Below are 27,102 nucleotides of genomic sequence, written 5' to 3'. Positions count from 1 at the left end.
CAAACTGGTCTCACGTCAGTGTTTTTGGGGCAAACACGTCCAACAATCCATGAGATAACAGCGTTAGCAATGTTAGCAATGAGAAGAGGCACATGGGTCGACTCATTAACACGGACATCCATGCATGACTGAAATGCAAACTCATCCCAACCACGAGTCCAAAAGCCACTGGCGAATAAGTGGAGCTGCTGTAGTAGCAGCAGAAAGCCGTTCTGCAGCGAGCTCGTCTCTGCTTTGTAAGCTTTAATAAATCCCCTTTTTTCTACGGAAACTCCAGTGTTGCTTTAATCAACTGAAAAATATGTCATTTCTCACTTCTGTGGGTTCAACAAGCTTGCGTTCATTGAGCCCATTACAATGCGCCCCCCCCCCCCCCCCCCAGTGATCCGATTTGCGGCTCGCTGCTCGTCCGGGATGAGGGATTGGAGTGACAATAGCAGGAAATGACAAAGAGAAGCACAGTTACGGGTTCCTCAAAATAGCAAACTAATGCGATTTACACTTAAGGAGGGGTGTTGGAGTTGCTTGGCAGAGCAGTGGGCAAAAAAAACGAAAAGAGGCAGGAAAAAAAAAATCTAATTAATTAAAGCTCCGGTACACAAGCACTGCATTTCGGAGCTGAACAGATTCCTGTTGAGGAATGCTGCTCATGTTACCCCTGCTGATCTTATACCATCAGAATAGTAGGCTTTGCAAATGACCTCACGTTCTTTGAAACTGCGTAGAAACACTAGCAGGTGTGGAACATCTACCGGAAAAAGGAAAGTACCCCAAACAATCCATGTGATTTAATTTAAATTTGACTGAAACAGAGAATCCGGATCTGTGTGGTTGGATAATTTCCTTTTCGGACATGGCAAAATCAATCACTAGCCTTTAATTCTATTTACCATTGAAACCCGAGTACAGCTATGTGCTTACAAAGGATCTAAAATGTCTTACATCCATGTAAAACACAGCTTCTAACCAGTACATCTGTGAGGCAGACCTGGTTGGTGTAACAGAGCAACGGATGCTACCAATAAAGGCAAGAAAAGAAAAAACACACACCCAGCACAGGCCTCCTTTCTTCTGCTCTGTCCATGCCTTGTCAACAGCACACCTTGTGGCCAGCTGCCTAGAGTGAATCAAAGCTGTAGAGCAGAGTGACTGAGGAGAGCAAATCAACTGATCTGCTGGCTGGTAGCAAAGAGGAAAGTGCTGGATTGTGGGAAAGTACTAAAAATATCCAGATCAAGAGCAAAATCAAGAAGAATGTGGTCGATAAACCCATGAGACAACATCTGCCCAGTGTCCCAGTGCAACATATGGACATGGCCTGCGTTGAAAGTACAAGTGACCCAGACCCAGATTACAGGTTGTGTAGTGTAGTTAGCTACAGACCCCCTATCATTGCAATCTTCAAAAGCATCAGGGAAAGAGCTTCAGAATTGACCCCTCACCCAGCTCAGCTCAGCTCATAGCCAGCCTCTTCTTCCTGGCAGACGATACACACTCTTGATCACAAGGTTTCAGCCATCTGTAACAAAGCTCTTAACTACACATCAGAGTCTCCTGCACACCGTTGGCTTGTCTCAGCTTGTATGCTTACTGTATTCCCAGCTCAGACAACACTCACAAGTAAATCACTGCTGGCATGCTGTCAAAACCTTGTATATCCAAAACAGCACCTTTAAAGGAGAAGGGAACTCCTAACTCTCCTAACTTCCAATGCAAGTCAAAAATGTATACGTGTAAATACATTTTATTCCGGGCCATTTTGGAACATTTTTATTGGTCTATTTATCAAAATAAATGACACAATGTAAATAACCATTGCTGGATTTATGTTATAATAAAGGGAAAATGTAAGATACAGGGTTTTTGAGAGACCAGGAAAAACAACCTTTTGCTTATGTCATTACAATGGGTATTACCCTCTGATTATGGTTCTTTAGGAAATGAGTCATTTTTGGATCTTTAAAGAACCTCTACACCAAAAAAAGGTTCTTCACACTCACACAACTCTGTTACAAACATGTTTCTTAATGGAACCAGTGGTGGTTCCTCTATGTCTTTCTTTACTATTTACAGCACCTTTACTTTTAGGAGTGCAGGGGGAAATACAGACAACACATACAACAGAGAATGGAGGGTTTGAACATAGCCCAAGAATTGCACTTTGGTCAAAAGAGAGCATATCTTACTGAACATGACGTCTATGAAGGGTTTTCCACATCTAGCAACAAATGGCTCTCAGTTCTGGCAGTCTCTTGTCACACGAAAGGTCAGATCTCAGCAAAGCTTTTCAACAGCAGGCCATAGAGGATGAGATGAGGGTTACAGTGAAAAGGTCTTTCTGGTGTCAGAAGGTTCTGGCAAAAGGGGGCAGATTTGCTCACCTCCTGTACAGCCACTGGACGCATGGGTCCCACTCATATCAATGGGAAAATCAGCAGTTGGTGTAGCGTAGTGGATAACACCACCCTTACTGTCTCAGAATAGGGTTCGGGCAAGACTCTTAACACTACATTTGTCTACCTGTGCAACACGACCCAAATGTAAGTGACTCTGGATAAAAGTGTCAGCCAAACATCAGCAATGTAAATGCTAATGTAGAATACTGTTCATCTCTCTACATTTCAGTCACTATTTTTCACTCTGGTGATTACTGTAAAAGCTACTAGCCATTGCTAAGGTGTTCTGACTGTTTTCAGCTCAAACAAGCAATTTGTAATAAGTCCATTTGAAGAAAGCAGTTTATTTTGAGGTCTGATTAACTAGCTAGCCAGAGCTTGCTGCACAGGCTGCTGCTGCTGCTGCCCTGAGCCTCGGGTGGGGTTAAATGGGTGACACAAAACTTATGCAGACATGAACTGTGACACTTTCCATCCCATTGAATCTAATAGGAATGCACTATCCTGGCATCCTGGATGAAATCAGGTTGAAAATCTCTTGGGGTAACCATGGTAACCCGAAATGCTAGCACAGTTAGCACTCCTCCAGCGTAGCCTTCAATCACGGAAATCACAGAAAACAGAAAATAAATATATAAATCAGAGGACTAAACTAAACTGGAGCATGAGGTGCTCCATCAGTCCCTCAGCAAACCCTGCAATTTCATTGTCCTTGCGTTGCGCCCAGAACAGATTAAAGTTTCTCGGGGTTGAGCCCACTTGTCGGAGTGCCTGATTCTCCAAACATGACGCTTTGCCTGTCCTACAGCCCATCTCTTAGTGAATATGAATACGAGACTGCAGCTTGTTTGGTGAAAAGTCCCTTAGATTTATATGTGATTGTTTCTAAAGCTGTTGATGTTATTGCTAATCTTGCTGTTTACTGTTGCACTTTCTGCAGCTTTCTCACAGGGGACAGATTTGTGCTCCATCTAAGCCACAGTTATGTTTCTCATCCTTAGTCTAACTCTGTTGCCAGGTCAGGGAGAAGAGGCCTGAGGGTCGCCATGACATCCAAACTCCACCGAGACGAGAGTCGACGAGAGCTAAACCGCTCCAAGCCAAACAAGGCAATGCCAAAGAGAGAAGAGTGCTAAAGAAGGAGAAAGAGAAGAGAGAGAGAGAGAGAGAGAGAGAGAGAGACAGAAAGAAAGCAGACGGACAGACAGTGAGAGACACGTCTACGTCTACTTCTGGGTTGACTCTGTGCGCGATTGCCCCAGCCCTCAATCACCTGTTTGTTTGGGTTTTTTTTTTTTTTTTTTTTCCCAATTGCATTTATTCCAGGGCCTATTTTTGGGGAGCTGTGTGAGCGGTGTGGGATGAAAGAGAGGATGTTATGCTAGCCGAGGGATCTGTGATTAAGTTAGTGAATTGGGTTATCCATCATGTGGAAACTGTCTACTAGATCTCATACGTACAGTAAGTGAGGAAAATAGAAACACCCAGCGGTGACCCAGAAAAAGCCATTCAGCCCATATCTAATAAGCCCCTCTCATGTAATATCCTGCACCCCCCACACACACACGCAGCAGTGAACTGGGGGTGGTGCTCTGTTGTCACATGTAATCAAATAAACCAAAAAGCATTGTTTTGATCCTCCATTGTTAGAGCTGCAGCCAATAGTAACGAGGAGAGAACATGCAATTTCCTTCAATTAACAGCACTGTTTAGGACAGTGCAAAATATATAGTTCTTAATAACAGGGCTTCTGACGAGGCCATGCGAATATTGGAGCTATAATTTTACTACTGTTCATGAAAAGAAGAGCATCCACCTGCTGACTGTAGCTGTTTGGCCAACACTTTGAACAAACAGTGTTAGCATGGCTTTAAACTATCATTAAAAGGCCTGGTAATCCAGTGGTGTGTGTGTGTGTGTGTGTGTGTGTGTGTGTATGTGTGAGGTCAGGGGCACTGCTGGCTGGCTGGCTGGTTGGCTGGCTGGTCGGTGTGCAGCGATTAAATGTGTGTTTGCTGGCTTGATTGCTGGGAGTAAATTAGCCGCCAGAGCAGACTCAGAGAGAGGGTCTGGCCTGCTTGATATTTGATTTCTGTTCATCTATGCAGAAACACACAGGCCATTCTCAGCCCGAATCACAATCACTCTGATAAGTGCACTCGCATGCAGAAGAAATCTTGTCTCTGTGGTGCTTAAAAGACGAGTGCAAAAGCCCATCCTTCATCTACTTCATTTCCAGTCAAAACAGCCACTAAGTACAAGCTCCACATTATTCAGGAGATACTTCTAAAAGGTGAAGGTTAGACATTAACCAATCCGCTATATGAGAAAGGAGAACCGCAAAGGAACATACATGAAAAAAAGGAGAGGTTCTCTCTTTCATATTTTTATCTGTCTACTGTTAAACATTAGAAGACCCCTATTGTACATTCTCCCCAGAAGGCCTTCCAGTTGCCTTATCCTCTTGTGTGGATGTGTGTGTGCCTGTGCAGATCTAAACCACGTGTGTGCAGAAAAGGTTTGCCATTGTATGTGCAGATCATATGTGCTTGTGTGTGTCTATAAGTTCCATAAGTCCACACACTTGTATATCTTAAGTGTAGTGTGTGTGTGTGTGTGTGTGTGTGTCTGTGAGTACATGTTTAAACCTGCTGCTTCTCCTTTCAGGCTGTTTGCTTTCCTAAATGAACGTAATGGTAGAAACGCAGGATAAATTGCCTGCCTCTTGCTCCATCTCCTTGTACACATCCCAGAGGGCCTTCTCCAAAGCAGAGCAAAAAATGAAAACAGGCGCTCCAGATAATTCACTCGCTCCTGCCTCCCAGATACTACTTACTATCAGCACATAACACACCAGATAAAACCCCACACACTAACTGCACGGGGCCTTTGCCCTACCGCTGCGAAACATCAGTCCGAGCCATGAAATGAACCTGTAAGTGTGTGTGTGTGTGTGTGTGTGTGTGTGTGTGTGTGTGCCCATGTGCATGAGTATTTAACATATTACAAACCAGACTTGCAAGCAATGCCAGAGGAGAACCACGTCAGCTTACATGTAGAACCTTTTAATGACTGGTTCTTTAAGGCTTCCCACTAGTTGTTTTTTGTATGGGGGGGAAATAACCCTAACACCACTGTTACTAATGGGTTCTGCCTTTCTGCCTTATAGATACAGTATGAAATATAAATGTACCAACACATATACCTATACACCTACTTATTAGTGAATTCGTCTCATCAGCCAATCCCGTAGAAGCAGCACTATGCATAAAATCACGTAGATACTGGTCAGTAGCTTCAAGTTATGTTCACATCAACTATCAAACCTGATTATATGACATGACTGAGGCTGGTTTGAGTATCTCTAGAACCGGTGATCTCCTGGGATTTTCTGCACAACCGTCTCTAGAGTTTACTCTGAATTCTGTAACAAAGAAAAAAATATCCAGTGAGCTCCAGATCTGCAGACAGAAACAAGCCAGGGAACAGCCAGACTGGTTGGGGCTACCAGGTACTCTGATAACCACTCAGAATTCACAACGCGTCCACTTTTAAAGTGGATGGGCCACAATAGCAGAAGACCAAGTCAGGTTCCACTTCTGTCAGCCAAGAACAGAAAGCTGAGGCTGCAGTGGGAACAGCTCACCAAAACTGGATGGTTAAAAACTGGATAAACGGAGCCTGGTCTGATGAATCTTGATTTCTGCTAGAATGAACCTAGAATGAACATTCCCAGTTTGACATACTGGAGTCAAGGTGCAAAGAACAGCCAGCGTGAATACATAGTCTAAAGAAGCCATTTTTATCCTAACCTCTTTGTTCCATAAGCAGTGCACAGCTGATTATGGAAAATAATTCAAAAACCTTCTCCTGTACTTACTGTAGAAAAAAATAGAATAATTTGCTGTCTCAAAACAGACTTACAATAGAAGCCAGCACTCACGCAATTTAAAAAATCATGAGCGCAAGGTTGAGAAACAAGCTCCTTGTTGTATTTGGCAGGAGAGAAAGATAAGGAGAGAGAGTGCAGGAGCGGGGAGAGCGAGCAAGCCATTTGTCTCCGATGTGAGAGGTTGAAATTAGTGTAATCTACCCCGCCATCATTAAGAGTGTGTGTTGACGCATGGCGTATGTATGCGGTCTTATATGAGGTTCCGCTTTCCCCAGGGTCTGATGAGAGAAGAAATTAAACACGTACGCTCCATAAGCATATGCAGCTATCTCGACGAGCTCATCTATTTACAAATGAATTATTAACAAATACTATTTAAGAGAAAGTGCTCCAGATGCACTCGGGTTTAATGGCGCCGTAATTGAATTGAGAAGAAAAATAATAATGAAATGACTATTGCTATTAACTCTGGATTCAGGGCTAATTAAAGAATGCAAACAGTAATAATGCAATAAGTCTGTTGTAACACTGATGTGGAAAGTGATGTCTATAAGAAATTAAAGTGACATATATGGAGCTTGCGAAGCTGCTTTTGATGGAGAGGTCCCAATGAATCACCAACAGAAAGAAGTAAGCATGTGTTTATATACTTAGTCCAGACAAAGCATTAGGGAAAAAAAATGCACTGTTACATTTCAGTCCTGGTGTGTGCCGATCCGAAAGGAGGAAAAAACAAAACATGGCATATGACGCACATATGCCAGAAGGCTGCCAGTTGAGCTCAGCATAAGTCAAGTGCGTCAGTGGGTCCTGTGAGATTCACGCAATACTAGCAGGGAGGGAACATACATTAATAAATCAAATAAAAGCAAACAAATAACACAAAAAAATATTAAAATCCAACTGCTAGATCCTTACATCACATCGTCTTGATCTCATTATTAAACCATGATTTTGATCACGCAAACCTGCTATTTGCCCATAGAGCTGCAAAATGTCAAATTACTGTGACTGCATCCCAACTCACACACGTCTTTACTGTACTAGCCACTCTAATGGCGGCTAGTTTTACACACTGTGTTGTAGTACGGTAGTGTGTGGTATGGGACACAGGCCTGCTTAACTAAAAGCATCAGACAGAAGAAGGTCTGCATGGAGACTCTCCTGTGATGAAGCAGGTGGATGTGGACAGCATGACGTTGGTGGAGCGAGAGGAGAGGATTGATACTAGATCTTGAAGGAAGCAGTGACCCTGTGCCCGTGCAGTTCATTTGAAGCATGAACACAATACGAATCAAAGGCCTCTAAACGAACCAACCGCAGAGTTCCAACCGACCGTACTGTCCAAACGATCACACCAGGGTTAGTTATAATCGACCCAGAGCTGACGAGTATAAGCACATCCTAAATAATCTCCTCCTCAGTATGAATCACTGCTTAGTCTTAGTAAAGGGTGACAGTGTATTGCAAGTGTAAAGGTCAACAGGCCACAGGTGCTTCTAATGGTTCTTTGAGTGATGCCATAGATTCTGCAGACCTATAGTCTTCAAATCAGGACCCTACATCCAGTTTCCAGTCCTGGATTTTGTTCTGGCTGGAGGTTAAGGGAACAGTTCATGTAATAAGGGCCATGTAGCATCACACATACCAAGGAATACAAAGTCCAAGACTGGAAACTGGACCTAAACCTTTGTTTTTCGAATCCCAATGAGCAAAATGTGGAGAAGGAAACTGAGAAACTGCCTTGGTAGGCATACAAACAATGGCTGTGATGATGTTGATGATGATGATTGTACCTTTAGAAAGGGTGGAAAATGCACCACTTTGGAGCATTATATGCATTTCCTAGCACATGTTGTTTCCATCACGTAGTGATGTGGTGACAATGGTGACAATGATGACAAAGATAATAACAAAGATGATGATGATGATGATGATGATGATGGCGATGATGATTGTAATGATAAAGACTGTACCCTTAGAACAAGGGTGGGGAACCGACGTTAGGAGTCCAGCACAGTTTGCTGATTTCTCTGCTCTCACACAACTAAACCTGGTAATTAACTTCTAGGTTGAATTGGGTGTGTTTAAGCAGGGGGATCTGTTCAAGAATGCTGTCTATAGTCATTGGATTGTGTGTTGTTTTTTTAAGAAAGTGCAGTCATGTGTGCTCTGGTCTTCAGATGCCTCACATATTGCCTTGCACAGTGGTTTTCAAGTCTAGTCCTGCGGCCCTACATAGTTATTCCCTGCCACAATACACATGATCCAGTTCATCAGCTAACCATCAAGTCCTTCATTAGCTGGATTAGAATACCTAAAACTGTGTCCACACTTGTGCCTACTGCGGTGTCACATAATGACAATGACAATATTGACAAACATGACATCACAATTCTCATAATGACAACTATGATTAAATGATAGTGGCCATGATGAAGATGATGATAATTATGAATCAGAAGTAAAGTGAACAGCCCAACCAAAAGAACTGACATTAACTCTGCAGGACAGCTGTGAAAGAGCCACAGCTAATGTGTGAAGCGTGTATGTCTCTGAGGGGATCCCAGCTGCCTGCTTCATAAACCTCTCTCTCCCTCTATTTCCATTTGCTACATAATACCCCAATACGGACTAAAAAACCTGAATAAGCATGTGTCCCAATACTTTTGTCAATTTAAAAACTAGAACACAAACATCTTCACCTGCAGGTTTTGTATGTCAGCAGGCTCATAATCAATCACAGCATCATGCAACGTTGGAAGGAAGCAGACTTAAAAGAAAGAGAGTGAGAAAAAGCGAGCTGGGAACGGGGGGACGAGAAGCAGAAGACAGAAACACCTCAGCGTTTGTCTCTACAGGTGAAGACTTCCTGGAGCACTTCTCACTGGCCCAGGTCTCTAGAGTGAGAGCTTGCGCTCACTCTCTTTCTCTGTCTCACTCTCTCTCTCTTTCTCTCTCGGCTTAAAGAAGCTCAGAGAATCTGGCCCTAATGGGAACAGCCGTCAATCAAGCCCGCTGAGCATCAGAAAGGTGACGCTTTGCTTCACGCTCCCCCAAATCTCATTCTGCATGACACCTGTCAGCCCAGAGCTCACACAGCACACCGTTCCACTCGCCCCTGGGGTCCTGCACGCACTCAAGCCTGCCCTAGCCGCTGCCTGTCTTAAAAAGAGGTCATCTCACTTGCCAGAGCCTACAAATAAATAAATAAATAAATAAATAAAACCGCAGCACAGAAAAGTACAGATGTCGGAACAGTGTACTCCCTGTTTTGAGATTAAATTAAATAAATACAATTCTCTCATTATATCTAAACACAAACTCCATATTGAATTAAATATTTTAGCCCTGCCCACTCACACTCAGGTAAATAGGATCATGTGATGAAGTGCTAGCTTCAAAACGCTTGCTTACATTAAGGCATTCACTGGGGAGGCAGACAATGCTTTTTCTATGGAGCTACACTGCCTTTCCCCAGAATAATGCAAGCTAATTATCTGACCTGCAGTGGCCTATAATTACTTTCAACAATGCTCTGCAATGAGAACTTATGCCAGTACCCACACAGCTAAACATCTGCATCATTAAAAACAATAGAGTTAGCAAAGATGCTCATTTTCATGCAGAAACAACAAGGGAAAGGCAATGATTTCCTGAGTGCAGCCCACACTCGGAATTACTTGCAATTTGGATGTCCAACATTTCAAATGGAAGTTCAGAAGTTTATGCCACAGGAGAGTTAAAGGAGAATTCCAAGGAATTAGATCGTGTGTTTTGATGGGCCTGTAGAGAAACTTTCAAACTCTGACTTCTTAAAAGTTAGAACCAGAGGTTCCCATGTCTACAGACCAATTGTAGCATATTTAGTTTCGATACTGTGATAAATAGCAGTACAATAGTAGTATATCAGGGGGGAATTTCAGTGCCTATTTTGCCATTTGCCAACACCCTCTCCACCACACGTCTTAGGCCATAACTCCTAAATATGCAAATCTCCACTTATACAAAAAAGGAATGAGTGGAAATCCTCTTTAATGACAGACACTGTCACTTAAAACATGTGATCAGTCTGATAGTTTGTGATCACAGACTGATAAAACTCTACTGAGGCCAAAGAACTGGATCTGAACAAAACATTCAGAACCGAACATACACTGCGGACCAACGGCAGGCAGATCAGCCGCAAACAGCGAGGACCCCGGGTGGTGGCTCTGCTACAGAGTGGCAGTAAAAGTTGAGAGCGTGTAACGGGCTGTGATCGCCAGCTTCAGCCTCAGCTTCTATATACTTTATGAGCGCTGGAGCCCAGGCTTTCTCTGCTATATTGCCCCAATGACCTTCCGATTGGGACTCGCTTACAGCCGGATGGACCGGACTTACGATTGTACTTACAGTGTGGTTTTATTTGTGCAGCTGTGGACCGGGGACTTGCAGCAGGCTTGTTTTCTGTGTTTTCACTAATCTGCAGGCTGGAAGCCAGACTGAGGGCTTGAGTTCCTCAGTACAATCTGAGGTTAATGGGGCTGGAAACATTTTTGGCAAAGTCCAAAGAAGCTTTTATTGATTTCACTGCCGTGGGCTGTGCCGTGGGAGTAAAACAAAGATAAAAAAAGAAACGGCAATGAGCACATACAAAAACATGCATTCGTTAATGACTGGCTGCATGTGTGCTTTTAAGCACAGAAGCAGAGAACATGACCTCAAAGAGCCTGATTGAATTTTTACTTCAGCTAGTATCACATAACTTCAGAAAGCTCCACTACTGCTTTAGCCATCGCTAACTGAAAATACTCGATACTCAATGCTCGGAAATAATCAGTTTTTATCAGCAGCTAATCAATACCTTTCCTTTTATCTGTAGCCAAAGCTTAGCCCACAGCTTGAGCCTTGACCCATTAGCCTGGCCAGTCCAGAAGGCCTTCAATTGATCCATATTTTTGGTCGTAACTTCTGAAGCGTTTTGTCCAAACTCATCAAAGAACCCTACATATCTATCTATCTTTCCCCACAACACTGGTACTGCTGTGAACCGCTGCCCAGGTCACATGCTAGTCAGCAGACAACATCTCACACACAATGTCCCATTGCTGAGCGACTGGCAATCATGCCAAATATTAGTGCCAAGCTTTAAGAAATCCGTAAAGGCCAAATAGAAGGGAAAAGGATTCCAACTTGGAGCTGAGCATCGCAGATAAACAAAAACAAAGGCGGGTTTTGTGATCGTTCAGCCGCACATGCTTTGCTGCAGGCAGCAGGACAGCGGGGATTTGTAGTTGGAGTGTTTATCTGTCTAGACAGGGGCAAACTTAGGCTGTTCACCAACAGTATCAAATCAAAAACTCACCACGGCTGCATTTTGGAATGCGGCGACTAGGAAATGAAACCTGACTGACCACTCACTCTCTGACCACACAGCAAATATCTGGTGAACATGTTGGCATTGTCATGATGAAACAGAAAAATCATAGTTTTTTAATGTTTATTAAATGTAACAAGAGCTTAGTCCAACTACTTTTGGACCACTGCTCCTGGTTTACTCCTTATAAAAGGTTCATAAAATAGGACAGCTGGCCCTTTAGAATGTCATAAAGAAATAAAATAAATCTATTAATTTATACATTTTATAAACAGAGTTTGGGATGAGCTTCATCAACATCTTCCGGTCAATGCCTTATTTCATATTAAATAATAGGGTTTATTTCAAGTAGTATAAGTATAAATCAGCGGATCCCTAACCAGTTCCTCAGGGATCACAAAATAGGCCAGATTTGATTCTATCCAACTCTGAACACGTAGAGATCAAGCCAAAATGTGGACTGCCTGAGAGACCACTGCTTTAAGCAGTGCAGAAAAATGTTAAATGGCTCATATTCTACATGTTCTTGTCTACATTTCCTTGTGTGTTTGGTACATATGTCCACATATGTACCAAACACAGTCATAATTAATTAATTAATTTATAATTCATTATTACTTGACCATCTCTTCATCACTTAAAATTAAACCAAATGGGCTCAGATGGGCTCAGCCGTCTATTGCGCTACCACCACGGCCCAGAGGTCATGGGTTTAAATCCCGAGCCATGCTGCTTTGCAGTCAGAGAGTCAGAGAGAGCGCAATTGGCAATGCTCTCTCCAGGTGAGTAAATGGCGCTCTCCCCCCTCATCACTCTAAAACTATGTTGGCCAGTACAGGCATCTGTTGGCTGGTGCGGTGGAGCTGGGGACCTGGTGCGGTGGAGCTGGGGACCTGGTGCTCTCCTCAGAGCGTGTCGGCTGCCCAGTGATGCCACATCGGCAGCAGTTTTGAAATATGTCAGTATTGGAAAAGATGTGTTCAGAGGCAGTATCACAGTCCTTACCCTCCTAGTGTTGGGAGCACTGCTAGTGCAAATTGGTTATTTATCATAACAATAATAAAACCAGATGCTCTGCCTATTTAAGACTGATACATGTAAATGACCTCTGTTCTGATTGGCTGTCCTGTTTTGCATCTTGTTCAAAAGGGTACGCTCTTTGCTGCTTCAGTGGGAATAGGAGGGACTCTGTTGGGCCTTAATAGGCAGAGAAATGCAAATACACTGATTTATGTAATATTACCAAAACAATGACTTCATAATTGTCTATTTTTGAAGCTTAGCATTATTATATGGGCTGTACAGACTGGGCAGCGAACTGAACTTATGACACTTTTGAAGCTTTACATTCATCATCAAATTAGTGAGAGAAGAGAAAGGTATGACGAATGCTCTCCCAGATCCTGAACCTTATCCACTTCCTGCCTCGTCACTTTCGGAGAGGAAGTCCTTCTCTCCACGTTATCGCAATGAGATAAAAATGATTTCCTTTCCTCTCTCATGCACAAGAATAAACACAGAGAAGAGGTTTCTGGATCTTTTCACTCGACTTCAGGAAAGCCCACTCCCCTCCACTCGCGAGTCTGAGCTCACAGCTTCGCACAGTCGCTTATTATAAACAGCCGACACTCGCATGCATGTGGCTTTTTATAGTAGGAGTCTGACACCATGAAATTTCCATTAGCTTTCATTTGGAAATGCAAAAGGTTGTTTGTTGTTTGTTTTGATTCAGTGAGGGAGCCGGGCCGCTCTGATTGAGGCCATGAATGACTGTCTGGAATCTGAATGCGTTTCAAAGTGCATTATGGCATTTATGCAGATTGCAGGCCCCGGGAGCTAAATAAAAAATGAGAGCCCACGATTAATTTCAAAGCCACAATGACAAATATTACAGCAAATTTCACAATCCCAGCCTTCTAAGTGATATGCAAAGCAGAAAAGTCCTAAACAAAAACTGGTTGGAGTTTGTGGGGCGTCATTTGCATTTTTTCAGATCTCGCGGAGATAAGCCACCCTCTAGTCCCATCCCATTATTTCTCATAAACACTTGCAAATTATGCAGGAGCATGCAGATTGCTCACACACACTCTGTTAGTGAGATCTCCTGCATTTTAGACCTTCTGCAGTCTGAGACTCATGTTAGGAACACTGCTGATCTAACACACTCTCACAAAGGATTTGGGCCTAGCTTCATGAATCCAATGCACTGCTGTGCAAAGGCTGTAAAGTCTTTGTGTTTAAAACCTGTGGTTCCCCAAACTGTTCCTCCGGGATCCTGAGATGGTCCAGACTTTTATCCAACCCAACTCACAAGACATAAGGATATAGCAAAGATATGGACCGCCTGAGAGACCACTGCTTTAAACAAATACTGCAGGAACATGTAGACTTTTCCCACAATCTCTATTGGTGAGAGCTCAAACATTTTAGACCTTCTGTAGTCTGAGATTCATGTTAGAAACACCTGGTCTAACATGCTCTCACAAAGGATTTGGGTCTATCTTCATTAGCACCTTCATTTCAAGGCCTTATGTGCTGATAATAAGGTTTAGTTCAAGTCCTTGTGTTGGAGAAACCAGTGGATCTCCAAGCCCTTCCTCAGGGAATCCCAAGACAGTCCACTATTTTTAATTCAACCAAACTCAGGACACATTGGCATGTAGCGACAACAGGGATCACCTGAGAGAGCAAAGCTTTTAAAAAGGCAGAAGAAAGTTAAAGAGCTCATATTCTACATGTTCTCCAACCATTATTTCTCATAAACACTTGCGAATTGCATGAGCATGTTCATTTCTCACATTAACTCCCCATTTTAGACCTTCTGCAGTCTGAGATTCATGTTAGGAACACTGCTGATCGAACATACTCTCACAAAGGATTTGGTCTAGTTTCAAGAATCCAATAAACTGCTGTGTGATGACTGGCGCTGTGTTTAAAACCAGTGGTTCTCTAAACATTTCAGGGATTCCAAGATGGGCCAGACTGTGATCCATGTTAGAAACACTGCTGAAACTCAAACAGGATTTGGGCCTAGTTTTATCAATGGCATCATTTCAAGGCCTAATTTGCTGACAATATGGTTTATTTCAAGTATTCGTGTTTAAAACCAGTGGTTCTCCTAACCGGCCCTCAAGGATCTTAACACCACCAACCTGACGTACTCCCAAGCAAACAGTCCAACATGCCAAAGTCCCTCTAAAAATCCTACTTATGAATATAACTCAAATATAAGCTGTTTAGCTCACAACAGAAACAAAGTGAGGAATATCCATGGCTAATCAGCACCATAGCTGCAGTCTCTGCTAAGATCAAATTGTATGAGCATATGAGGCAATAAAGTGGTGCCACTGCTCCAATATGGAAGCCTCAGGGCAGAAAGAGAGCCTTTCACAAAACAAGACCAATGTGATCATCATTTCAAAAATACGACACACAAAACACACTGGGAAAAATAATCATTTCAAAATCTGTGTGAGATGTAATGTTGCATCTGTTTGCAATTAGTTACAGCCATGTGGTAAGATGTGTTTGTGTCTGTGTGTGTGTGTATGCATGCATGCATTATCACCCCCCCCCCCCCCCCCAAAAAAAAAAAGAACTGGCACCACGCAGGTTGCTATAAATAGGCACCGTTGGCGTGAAGAGAGAATGAGACGATGATTGTGAATTCAGCGGCGAAGACAAAAGCAGCTGTTTATCACACACTCCAAACCAGCAGCCAACTAGCTCCCTCCAACACACAGCACTGCGCCAGCTCACAACAGTCGGGCCAAGCACACCCAGAACAAAGGGCAGCAGATAAAGCGTCTTTCAGTCTCTTTCTACCTCTTACGAGTCGAAGAGAGGTAATAGAATATGTACCATGTTGCAGATGCTTCACCTCATCCTTTCTTGGCATCATCTTGCTTTCTTAACTTCCGAGTGAAGATTCGCTGGCAGAGCAAATTAAGGAAGACTGCGGAACATTTGGGTCATGGTGTGCAATGTTTACCACTAATAGACAGAGTTTTACTTAATTAAAGAAGAATTTGATTGATTTTTCAGAATGTGGATGTAATTAAAAGGTTGTAACACTTTTAACAGCCCAGCCTTGCCCCTGTGCTCCTCTGTGCATCACTGTTTATAAAAGCTATTTTATTCCCAGCTTTCAACTATATATATATATATATATATATACACATACATACATATAAAATAAAAGCACAAACTCTGCCTATTTTATCCATCCTATAACTCCAGACTGTATCAATCAATGCTCAGAACCACACAGGACTGACCCCACAGAGCAGGTATTATTATAGGCTGGAGGTGGCATGACATTGTGCTCCTAGCTTAGTGTACCTTTTTAGTATGTAACTTTGCTCAGTTTTATTTAGTTACCCAGTTATTCTTCTTACTTCCTTAATGTGTTTCTTCTGTCTGGTCTTTTGTCCCTTTTCTCATTCTTTAATGATATTACACATGAACTTCCATTCTGCCTTCTCCTCTCCTCCTTTGTTTTAATGGTTAAGGAGGAAAAGTCATCAGAGAAGTTTGATGTGAAATGCATTTTGGGCTAACTCTGGCTTTATTATATTTATTTTGGTTTATTTATTTACATGACATTACATCATTATTTACAGTTCACATAATTGATCAGTGTAGAGGTGAATGTAACAGAGGAGATTCATCAGTCTCTAAAAGTTTCATCATGCAGTTATTGCATAAAGCAGCTGCAAACACAAATTATTAATTTAATTAGTTTTAATTACTGTACTATTTCAATAAAATTAATTCAAATAAATTACAATACAATGCAGCAACAAATAAAATAAAATATTTTTTTTGTTTTTATTTATTTATTTATTTATTTTAATAAAAAACAATGTCCAAACTACTATGATCATTTCAGAATGGGACACTTCCCCTTCCTCCACGACTCCATATCTCAGAACCCCAGAACCAATCACAAACAGTTCCCACTTTCAGCATCACCTGCCTTCTATACAGCTCCACCTGTTTCTTATTTGTGCACATGTATTCAAATCTGTCTATTTGTACTACACTGTCTGAAGTATTACCACTGATGCAGAGTATTTCCTCCTGTTTGTCACTCTGGTACTTGCTTCTCTCTGTTGTCTTTTGGTCTTTGTCCTTTTGGATTCTTTGCTGGATTCTAGATTAGCTTCTTGTTATCTCCTTTAGCCTCTTCACATGTATTGCTTACTGTTTATCGTGGTTTTGACCTGGCCTGGCTTACCCATACATCTTTCAGATCACCCTTTTTATTATTAAATCTCTTTTTTTTTATTTAAATACCTCTCTTTCTCTACATTTTTTATTTTATTATTATTTAATGTGTTTAAATAGAGGCCATTTTTGTATGGAAGAACACCACATTTCATAATCTAGTCTAATGTAAATGGATCTAATCTACAAATGTGCCCAAACATCAAACAGTATTAAATCAGCACTAATTATGAAAGTTAATTCCAGATGGGGGTCGACAGCATCCACAGGGGTTAATAATCGACCACTGGCCTCTTTCTGCCACCAGAGGTATTGGCAGTGGGATTAGCCATCTTATTGAGCAGCTGCATGGTGCTGTCATATGGACGGTGAGGTCATACAGCAAGGAGGGGTCATGGTGGGAGATCTAGTGCTCTCAAGGAGGGGGTGGGGGCTACTACTGAGAACAGCAGCAGGCTGCCACCTAATGCCCCTCCCACTGTGCCCTGCTAAAAAGGTCACACGCCCTGAGTGGCAGCTGTCAATCATATGCTCGATTCCATTACCCTGGATGAGGTAATTATCATCTGTCTTAACGAGTCCACTGAGACTTATTAGAGCTAAAGAGATGAGCACTGTCCTTTCACGCATCTATTTTCATAACTAAGGCCAAGCCAAGAAAAATGTCCTACCAGGCAGCAGAGTGGGAAGAATGAGGAGGCACGAGAAGACAACAGACACCAGAGGGCTTTGGAAAAAGACCGGGAAAGTTTACAGCTGTGCATGCAGATGTCTGTATGATAATTAAGGAACACGAGAATGTGGCATTTAAAGGTTTCAAGTGGAACGTTAAAGCAGCTGTGAAGGGAAGCAGTCTGGCGCAATATCATCACCGGGATAAAGTGTCAACAGTGCTTCTGGATGATAAAGAGACTGTGGTTCACCTTAAAAACAACAACCACCGCCACCATGATCCAGCCTGGTGGTGCAACATTAAAATTTTAGGACCGAGTTCTGAAACATAAACACACTTTCAGATTTCCCCACACCAAGAAAACTGAGTGAAAACAAACAATTTGCTCTCAAAACAGCACAATCTGACTGTATACGGATGCGGCTTTGGTCTCTTCAGAAGATGCAGATGAATGTTCGGCGATTGGCTATGTGTTTTAGGGACTGAGACAGGAAAAGGATTTGACATGATCTGGGATAATAAAGCAGGCTGGTTGATATTAAATTTTCACACCTTGAGAATTATTGATGATTTACCTTGGCTGCAAGACCTGCCGCCGGGACAAGTCGGTGAAACATGATTATTGTGTTTGTTTGACTTTTCGCAGCAAGGCAGAGTTGAGAGTCACGCGCCAGAGGACACACAAGCATGTCCTCTTCATTTTAAAATAGCACATCAGGCACAAAAGACGGAGAACAAAGACGAAGCTAACGTGCAGCATGAGTTATTCTGGAGAAAGTATTAAGAAGCAGAGCAATCCTTTGCTACAATAGTCAATAACATATATCTGAAACGTGACTGCCGTGTCCTGAGTTGACTCTGTAGGTCAAGGACGGGAAGGGGAATGGAACTTTGAGAACATGCACTGCTGTCTGCATGGCTTTTTTTTTTTTAAATCAGCTCTTCCAAAAATATGCCATTATCTGACCCATTACTCAAGCTACAATCTGACACAAACACATTGGTGGTTACCAATATGTGGTCTGCCCCTATATACCTTATGGAGCTTCTTCGATCCTACTTCGATCCTCTGATGAAACCCTTAGATCTTAGATCTGGCCACTGGACTTCTTGTAGATCTTCAAACACATCATTCAGATCTACCGCCCATAAACCCTGGAACTCTCATTAACAATCTCTCAGAAACTACTTTTCCATCTCCTTGATTGGTGCAATGAATAACAACACCATCCCCCTAGCCATCACACCACGCTACACCAATAAAAGTTCTTGGGCAAGACTTCAAATGCTAAATTAGCCTAACATGACTGTATAAGGTGTCATCCAAATGCCATTAATGTATACGTCATTTACGCAACTGCTTTATACTAGACCATGTGCTTCTTGTTCTTTACCTTGGAAGAAGTACAACTGCAAACAGAACAGAACAAACAGCTTTGAGCCAACGCAGCTCAAGGTCCAAGAACAGCTCTTACCTGTCTGTTGATGGAGGCCTGCCATTCCTCGGCTTATTGACCTGGGCATACAGGGCCTCCAGGGGCTGCTCTCTGGGGCTGTGGGGCCGCTCCTGCCCAGGGGTCTGCTGGTTTAGGCTCTGGCTGCTGTCCATGGAGGAGTCCAGTGAGCCGATGCCTGCGTAGGTGTGCTCCTCATCAGAGCTGAAGGTGCGGCTGAAGTCCTGGATCTCAGCGTAATCTCGCTCTCTGGCCTGCCGCTCCCGCAGCTCCCTGGTCTTGGCCTGGATCCTTAAAAAAACAAACAAACAAAAAAACAGACATCACATAAAGAGGGTCTTTGACCTGTAGGGATTTCGCTATACCACTTGTATACCACAGTGTCAAAGGTGAGTGTGAAATAGTCTATAGGCTATAGAGGGTATAATTGAGGCTTAAGTACTTGAACACTCCATCACAGTGATATCCATGGGGCAAATATCCATCACTTTAGTTTAAGGGTCTTCATGTTAATATAATAGTACTATAACAGTACAATCTGCTTCTTCTTGGCACAATGTCAGTTTTTACATGTGTTGTACAATACTTATGCGTGTATTATGACTAGTTACCCTTAAATTTAAGTGCTCTAAAGACTTAGCAGGGCTATATTTTGTTTTGGCCACAATGTCCTCAAAATAACAATTACTTTATAAAAACACAACAAGCACTGGGGACAAAATATGAAGTCCAGCCGCATGAAATAAAGCAATTTAGATGCATAATCAGTGTTTTTATAATGATGTAGGACTTCCTGCTGTGCCGATGTTTGCCTGAGTTTTGAGCTCCTACTGGGTTTATAGGGCTGCTCAGACCCTGGCTTGCCCTTTCTGTGTTTACCTTGGATTTCTCCCCTATTAAGGTAGTCTCTGTGATGGAAGCAGCACCGCAGAACCTCCAGACAACATTCTTTCAGGAATCTCCTTTGGGAGGGCATTTCCATCAGCTATCTGCAGAGGTTAGGCCCTCTCTCCTCAGAGTGCCTCTCCTGCTGATTTCCCTCAGAGCAGAGAGGCAGAACAGGGCTGTGCAGCCCACATCACACTGCAAAAACGGGCAATAGGAGACCTCTCCGGAGAGGAGTGGAGCAATGCATCCTGAAGGCAGGAAACGGCAGGAAACGGCAGGAAAAGTGAGGCTCCTCTGATCTGGCTCCAGCTGACCCTTCTCTTCTTTTCCTCTCCTCTGCTCTGGTTTTCTCAGGACATTCTTGGTGGGCTGAGGTGAATGAGGGCCTTCATTGTGGCTTTGAGGGTGTGCGTGCATGTTCTTGCACGAGAGTGTATTGCAGAAAGGATACAGGCATGCCAGGAGGATTGGTACAGACAAGGGAAGCCCTCCTGTAGAGCGACCTCAAGAATGACCCTTGCCATCCAACCCAATCCAGCTTATTAGAACCAAATGGGCTTCAACAATGAGGCTAGTTCCTCACTTCAGCCAGCCACCCTCACCACGCTAACAAACCCGTACTGCTGGGAGCACCTCGTTTCAGCACCACCCCAGGACGCAGTTGACCCCTGCCCTCTGCCAGCTGTCCATCACAGTGCCTTTGACTGACAGCCGAGGGCCAAAGCTGGAGTTTCCCTGTGAGACAAAAATGGGATGTTTCCACACGTTCTCATAAGCGCGATCTAATTTCCCAACAATGAACATTTCTTTCTCCCTGCCAGCCTAATACGATTACAATGCTATTCACTGTAGCTTCATTTTGTTCCCTTTCTTGCCTTTGCAAATCTAATTCCGAGGCAGACTGTAGAAGAACTGCGCTCGTATCCGTGTCATGTGAAGTTAATAGCCTAGCAGTAATGAGGGGAAAACTGCTGGGGTTTGTGAAACCAACAACTGCATTGTATCCCAACCATTCCGACTCACACAAGCAATTCTCTCTGAGCTGTCTCTCATCTCAAAGCCCCTAAAAGAGTCTCCTCCTTAACCTAGCCGTAGCTAAACTGTTGCTTTGATGTCGGGCCTTGGACAGGGTGAAACGTGGAACAAGAGCGGCCCACCTGCCGTCTGCTCAGAAACTGATGTCACCTCACTGCCTGGAAGAACCCTGCTCCTTGTTATGACAGGTTTTACAGAAACCCAATAGCAAGACAGCGCCTCCGGCACACCGGCGTATAATGGCCAAATCAAATCGGGGAGAGCAATGCGTGTGTTTGAATTAGATAATGTCCAGTGCGAGTGAGAGGGCTAGGCCAGACCCTGCCCTGCAGTCACAAACTGAAACTCATTTAGCCCTCAGCCTGTGGGGACGATCAGTAGGTGGATCTAGTGGACAGGCAGAATGGAGGCACCCGGACAGCTGTGTGTGTGTTTTATTGAGTGTGGTTAGGTGAGTATGAGTGAAGGAAGTATAGAGCGAGAGAGAGAGAGAGAGAGAGAGAGAGAGAGAGAGAGAGAGGCTGGGGCTTAGACTTGGCTGACAATAAGGCAGTCTCTATGTGTGCTTTCTCAGTTTACTACACAATGGGCATGCTTGTAAAAGTCCCAACTGCAGGAGCACAGTGGTCTATTTGATATGGGCTGTTCCATGTTATCAGCAGTGTAGGCACAAAAGCATGGGTTGACATGGGTTCACATGTTGGTTTATTAAGGATCTAACAATATAGTGCATCAACCTTTATATAAACACACATTAAATTATATATTCAACAAAATGAAGCAAATTACATCACTTGCAATTAGCATGCTGGCTGGCATACTCAAGGCTAAAGCCTCAGGCTCAGGTTTACATTTACCAGATTTGTTAGCTTCTCTGCAATCAGTTAATCAGTTCTGTGCCACTACATCAGTCTAAAGGCTCTATTATTGCACTTTTATGATGCTGAATGTTCTGATGTACTGGAAATAGAAACATTGACATTAACACCCCCTGTAGCACTTTGTACTGTAAGGATTTCCTAATTCTGCAATATCACACATAAATATGACAATATTGTACACTTAATCAATCAAAATGTAATAAAAGCTAGTAATGCACTAACATGCCCAGTAATGTAATACAGGCTCTTGACCGTTAAAGCAGTACCATTTTTACCAATAATGTAATACCTCATTATATTACTGTTTTGGTTTATCATTTATAATTATGTATTACTTTATTGGGTTTTTGTACATGCCTGAATAAAATACATTTCTAGGATTATTATATTATAGGAAATTATTGCAAAATGAAGTGCCACACCTTCATGAAAAAATATATATATATATAATAATACTACTACAGAAATTTCAACAGAATCCATTTAAAGGTTTATAGTAAAATTATCCAAATAATATCACGTAGATCAGAAAATACTAGATTATTAAAGAAATGTATGTCCTATAGCACTACTACACTTAATTATGTAATGTGTAATATGTAAACTATTGCATACATAATTGCTTATGTGTGGATGTGTGTTTAAGATGTTAAAATGTATCCATCTGAAACCACACAATGGATTTTCACCAGGTCCTACCTCTACCTCTATGCATACTACCTGTATATACATATACACAAACACAAGGAAAACACAAGACATTTGAAAAGTCTTCAGATTCTTTCACTTTTTTTTTACATTTTGTCATATTGTGGCATAAAAAAAGTTTTTCTCCATCATTCTGCACTCAATACCTCATAATGACAAAGTAGAAGGTTTGCACACTTAGATTTGAGGATTGCCTGCTATTCTTTTCTGCAAATCTTCTCAAGCCCCGTCAGGTTGGATGGGGATCATCGGTGGACAACCATTTTCATGTCTCTCAAGAGATGTTCAATTGGGTTCAAATCAGGGCCCTGGCTGGGCCACTCAAGGACATCCACAGAGTTGTCCCTAAGCCATTCCTGTGTTGTCTTGGCTGTGTGCTTAGAGTCACTGCCAGAGAATCTTGTTTCTCACAGTCTGAGAGTCCTTTAGGTACTTTCTTGCAAACGTCAGTACAGGCTTTCAATGTGCCTTTTACTGAGAAAGGGCTTCTGTCTGGCCATCCTGCCATAACACTCATAAAACAAAGATTAGTGGAGTTACACAGTGACCTTCTGGAAGTTTTTCTCATCTGCACACAGGATCTTTGGAGCTCAGCCAGAGTGACCATTGGGTTCTCGATCACCCATACCAAGGCCCGTCTCCTCCTTCTCTTGTAGTCTGGTTGGGCGGCCAGCTCTAGAAGGAGCTGTTACAAACTTCTTCCACTGAAGAATTATGGAGGCCACTGTGCTCTTGGGAACAGTCCTGTCTCTGAGCTCTACCGGTAGATCTCTTCTTTCCTCTTCATGAATTGTTTTTTGCTGTTGTCAGCTGTGAGACCTTATATAGATGTGTCTTTCCAATGTAGACTGTAATCATGGTGCTGAAATACCTCAAAGATGAGAAACGGGAGGCCCCAGAGCTAATTTTCAAGGGTCCGAATATTTAATTCCATGTGAAATTTTCGTTTTTCCTTTTTAATAAATTGTTAAAGAATTCAGTTTTTACTTTCCCATTACGGGGTATTGAATGCAGATTGATGGGGGAAACTTTTTTTTTATTTTAGCAAAAGGCCTCAACATAAGAAAAATAATGTTTGAAGACATTCTTAATGCACTGTACATATATTTATATATTTATAAAAAAATGTATAGGATTTAATCTGGCATGCTGGACTCATTTGTTTGGTGTATAAATACTGCCTTTTGCAGCCGATCGAGATTAGAAATGTGATACTGGTTAAAAGCCAATGCAGAAGCCAAATTGGAATGTATACCTAATTCAATGAACAATTTGGATATTTTTTTTTTTATTATCCTGCAATAAAACAGCACAGCCTTTGTCAATATGCTATGACTTAACTAAGCCAGCTCTATTTTAAAAAATATGGTGATCTATCTCTGGATGATGGTGAACAGCTTTCTGTCCAGCTTGGCATGGGTTTGGATTCCAACCTCAGTCCCAATTAAAGCTCTGGAGTTCACTTGTTTGGATAGACGTTCAGAGCACCCACTGTCTGTTGATCACTTCATTACTCAATCTCTGGCCCACTGATGTTTTAGCCCAGAGGAGAGAACTGGACAAGATGAACATGATTACTGCTCTGTGCACTTTTCTCCCCTCCCTATCTCTCTCCTATTCTGTCTGCATGAAGACCACTGGCGCCCCTGGTGTTTCAACCCTCCCGCTCCATTCCAGGCAAGTTCTCATACTGTATTTGTTTGTTATTATGGTTGAATGATGAAGATCAGACCACATTTTAAGAGACAATCACACAGAAATCCACATAATTCCAAAGTGTTTACACATCGAGAGGGCAAATCCTGCTTAGTGAGTTTCTGAGCCTAAAGCTAATTACCCTAGACAGTGCTGCTGAGTGTGTGCAGAAGAATATAGAGAAAATGCTTCTTTCTCCGTGGATGTGTGGAAGCGAGAGTGTGAAAATTGAGTGCGGGTTTGTAGACATGTGAGTAATTAAGAATTAAATATTGCTTTATTAGCTTGCAGCTGTGCAGTGTATCATCATATGGAGGAGGACGCCGCTATGGTAACAGGAAGATAAGCACCGCTGACCACTTGGTTTCTAAGTGACGAGCCAACAGTAAATAACAAAAAATAGCATGCTCTAGATTGTGTAAAGCAACCCATGAATGGATATGAGATGTCTCACATCTTTAACAGCTCATTAGGATCCGCCTGGCCATATCTAAGTAGTTTTCCTATCATTTCCTTATCAACAGACTTGGCTTAGCAGACCTGAAATCTGTCCAAAAGCCTTTCTGCCAAAACCACACATGGATGTTCCAGAGTGCGTTCCATAACCCAACTGTTCAAAAAGATGTTTTTTGTGAGGAATAACACATTCATCATGGCTGGCAATGAGCGAGATACTACATGTGGAACATTTATAAGAGCACTAAACAATTCAGCAGAGCTTAAAGCTGTGTTTTTCTGAGGTGAAAACAGAGGGGGGTTGAGTGCGAACGCTCAGGAAATGGCACTTAGGCTAGCCTGCAGTCCTTCCTCTCCACACTGAATAAATCTCACTGATTATCAAAGAACGCATCTAACATCTAACTGAAACTTGTCCCTCTAGTCACCACTTGTTTAATGTGTTTAACACAGTCCTCGGAGTGAGATTCTTAAACTGAGCAGTGTTGGACTGTGTTTGTGTCTGAGCTACAGAATTATGTGGCGCTACTTGACTCTCTATGTGTAAAGGAGAGCTGTTAATACTGAAACCAACATAGAGCGCACATGTTTATCTCACATTTCAGAGAGTGATAAACTTTACCAAATAATTATGAAGAGAAGTGACAGAAAACTTTGCAATCCAAACCATTTTAAAAACGCCACAGTGCCTAGAACACCTACTGTCTGGAAGCTACAATATCAAGTAAAGGTCTCAAAATAAAAAGCTTTAGGTTCTCTTAAGCATTCACAGCGTCCTTGAGAGCCTCCTGTAACTCTGTGTGTTGTGGGTAAAACTGAAGCATAAATCTGGGCCGTCTAAGGGTGCCTGAGAACCAGTTTGAGAACCACTGTCTTAAAAAAGATAAATATGAAACCTCCAAGCCAAGCTACGCAGGAACCTGTACTGATTAATCCACTGTTTACAATCCAAAGCATCTGAAAACACCACAGTGCCTAGAACACCTGTTGTCTGGATCTACAACCTTAAGTAAAGGTCCCAAAAGGTTGTTTGGAGTGATGCTTGAGAAGAATCGCTTCTGGTTGTCTAAAGCAGTCAAAACAATCCTTAGAAACATCTGTTTTCTCTATGTGTTACAAAAAAAAAAGAAAGAAAAAGGAAGGAAAAACAAGGAAAATAACTAGTTTGAGAACCACTGCCTTAAATAGAAATAGATAAAACCATTCTTGTAAATTGTTATGTTTTTAAAGTTTAAAGAACTTTGGTATATTGTAAATCTGCAACATTAGCTACAATATTTTTTCCTTAGAATCAAACATCCAAGCCAAGCCATGTATAACATTTTATTTAAGGGTGTGAGGCTACACTTAGGACACTACACTTGCAATTCAGACCATCTGACAACGCCATTGCACCTAGAACGCTGCTGAGAAATCAACAGAGGCCGTGTCTGGAAGCTACAATCTTCAGAAAGGTTCTTTGGAGCAATGCTACAGGAGAATTGCTTCTGGAGCTCTAAAGCTGTGGCTTCAAAACCAATCCTTAGGATCCTCCTCTATACCTATGTGTTGCTGGTAAAACTGAAGCAAAAAGTGTCTGTTAGCGACAGAGGGAGTTCACATGAACAAGGATTGGGTAATTGGCCTTCCAAATTCGATAAAAAATGTGGCTTTTATTTTTTTAAGTTTTTCAAATAAATAAATAAATAAATATTGACAATGAAAATATTAAATACCTAATATATTTTCCTTTAAAAGAAACATCCAAGCCAAGCAGAAACTTTTTTTTTTAAGCATAATGCTGTACTTAAGACTGTTTGCAATTCCAAGCATCTGACAGCGCCACAGCTCCTAAAACACTGCTTAGAATGTAATTTCATAAGCGCAGAATAACTGTCAGAATCTAAGGGGCCTAACAATCACTTTTAGCCACCAGCAAACTATCAATATAATTACAAACGTAATCAGGTTCACAATCAGTCTGTGTCATCTGTCTTTGAACTCTGCATGCTAATTGGTCCAGTCAGACAGTGAAATGTTACAAAAGGCTGGCAAGCATAATGAGCTAATTATTTTGTAACACAATTACTGTCACGCTATGAGGGGAAAAGATTGGCCATGATAATGATTAACCTGCATTAATGCATCAAATAGGAAAGTTTGGAAATACCTGGAGAGTTGAGGGCAGAATTTCAAATCTGTAAAAAAAGGGCAGCCACAATTTGAGTTGAGCTGCGAGCGACTATTAGCAGAATCTTTGCTAACAAAGCAGTGAATATTGCACGAAGCATGGCTTTGAATGGCTTAAATGTGCAATACATGGGCAAAAGTATTGGGACACCTGCTTATTTACCGCTTCATTCACAGTGTACTGACCCTGCTTCTGTTGGAGTAACTATCTCTACTGACCAGGGTAATACATTTCTACTGCATTTTGGAGCAATGCTCTGAGGGCCT

The 27,102-nt window shown here is 42.2% G+C and overlaps 1 protein-coding gene across 3 annotated transcripts in view; it reads right to left on the bottom strand.

Moving 5' to 3' along the window:
• Positions 1-27,102, bottom strand: part of pard3aa (par-3 family cell polarity regulator alpha, a) — a 536,573-nt gene that overhangs the window by 111,990 nt on the left and 397,481 nt on the right. For all 3 annotated transcript variants that reach the window (XM_072679366.1, XM_072679367.1, XM_072679368.1), the window contains one exon: positions 19,025-19,294. In XM_072679366.1, coding sequence (XP_072535467.1) covers positions 19,025-19,294 — 270 coding nt within the window. The remainder of the gene's footprint in view (positions 1-19,024; positions 19,295-27,102) is intronic.

Source organism: Salminus brasiliensis, chromosome 5, assembly GCF_030463535.1.
Source record: "Salminus brasiliensis chromosome 5, fSalBra1.hap2, whole genome shotgun sequence".
Classification (NCBI taxonomy): Eukaryota; Metazoa; Chordata; class Actinopteri; order Characiformes; family Bryconidae; genus Salminus; species Salminus brasiliensis.
Note: the sequence above shows the minus strand (reverse complement) of the source record. Positions and strands in the feature narration are given on the sequence as shown.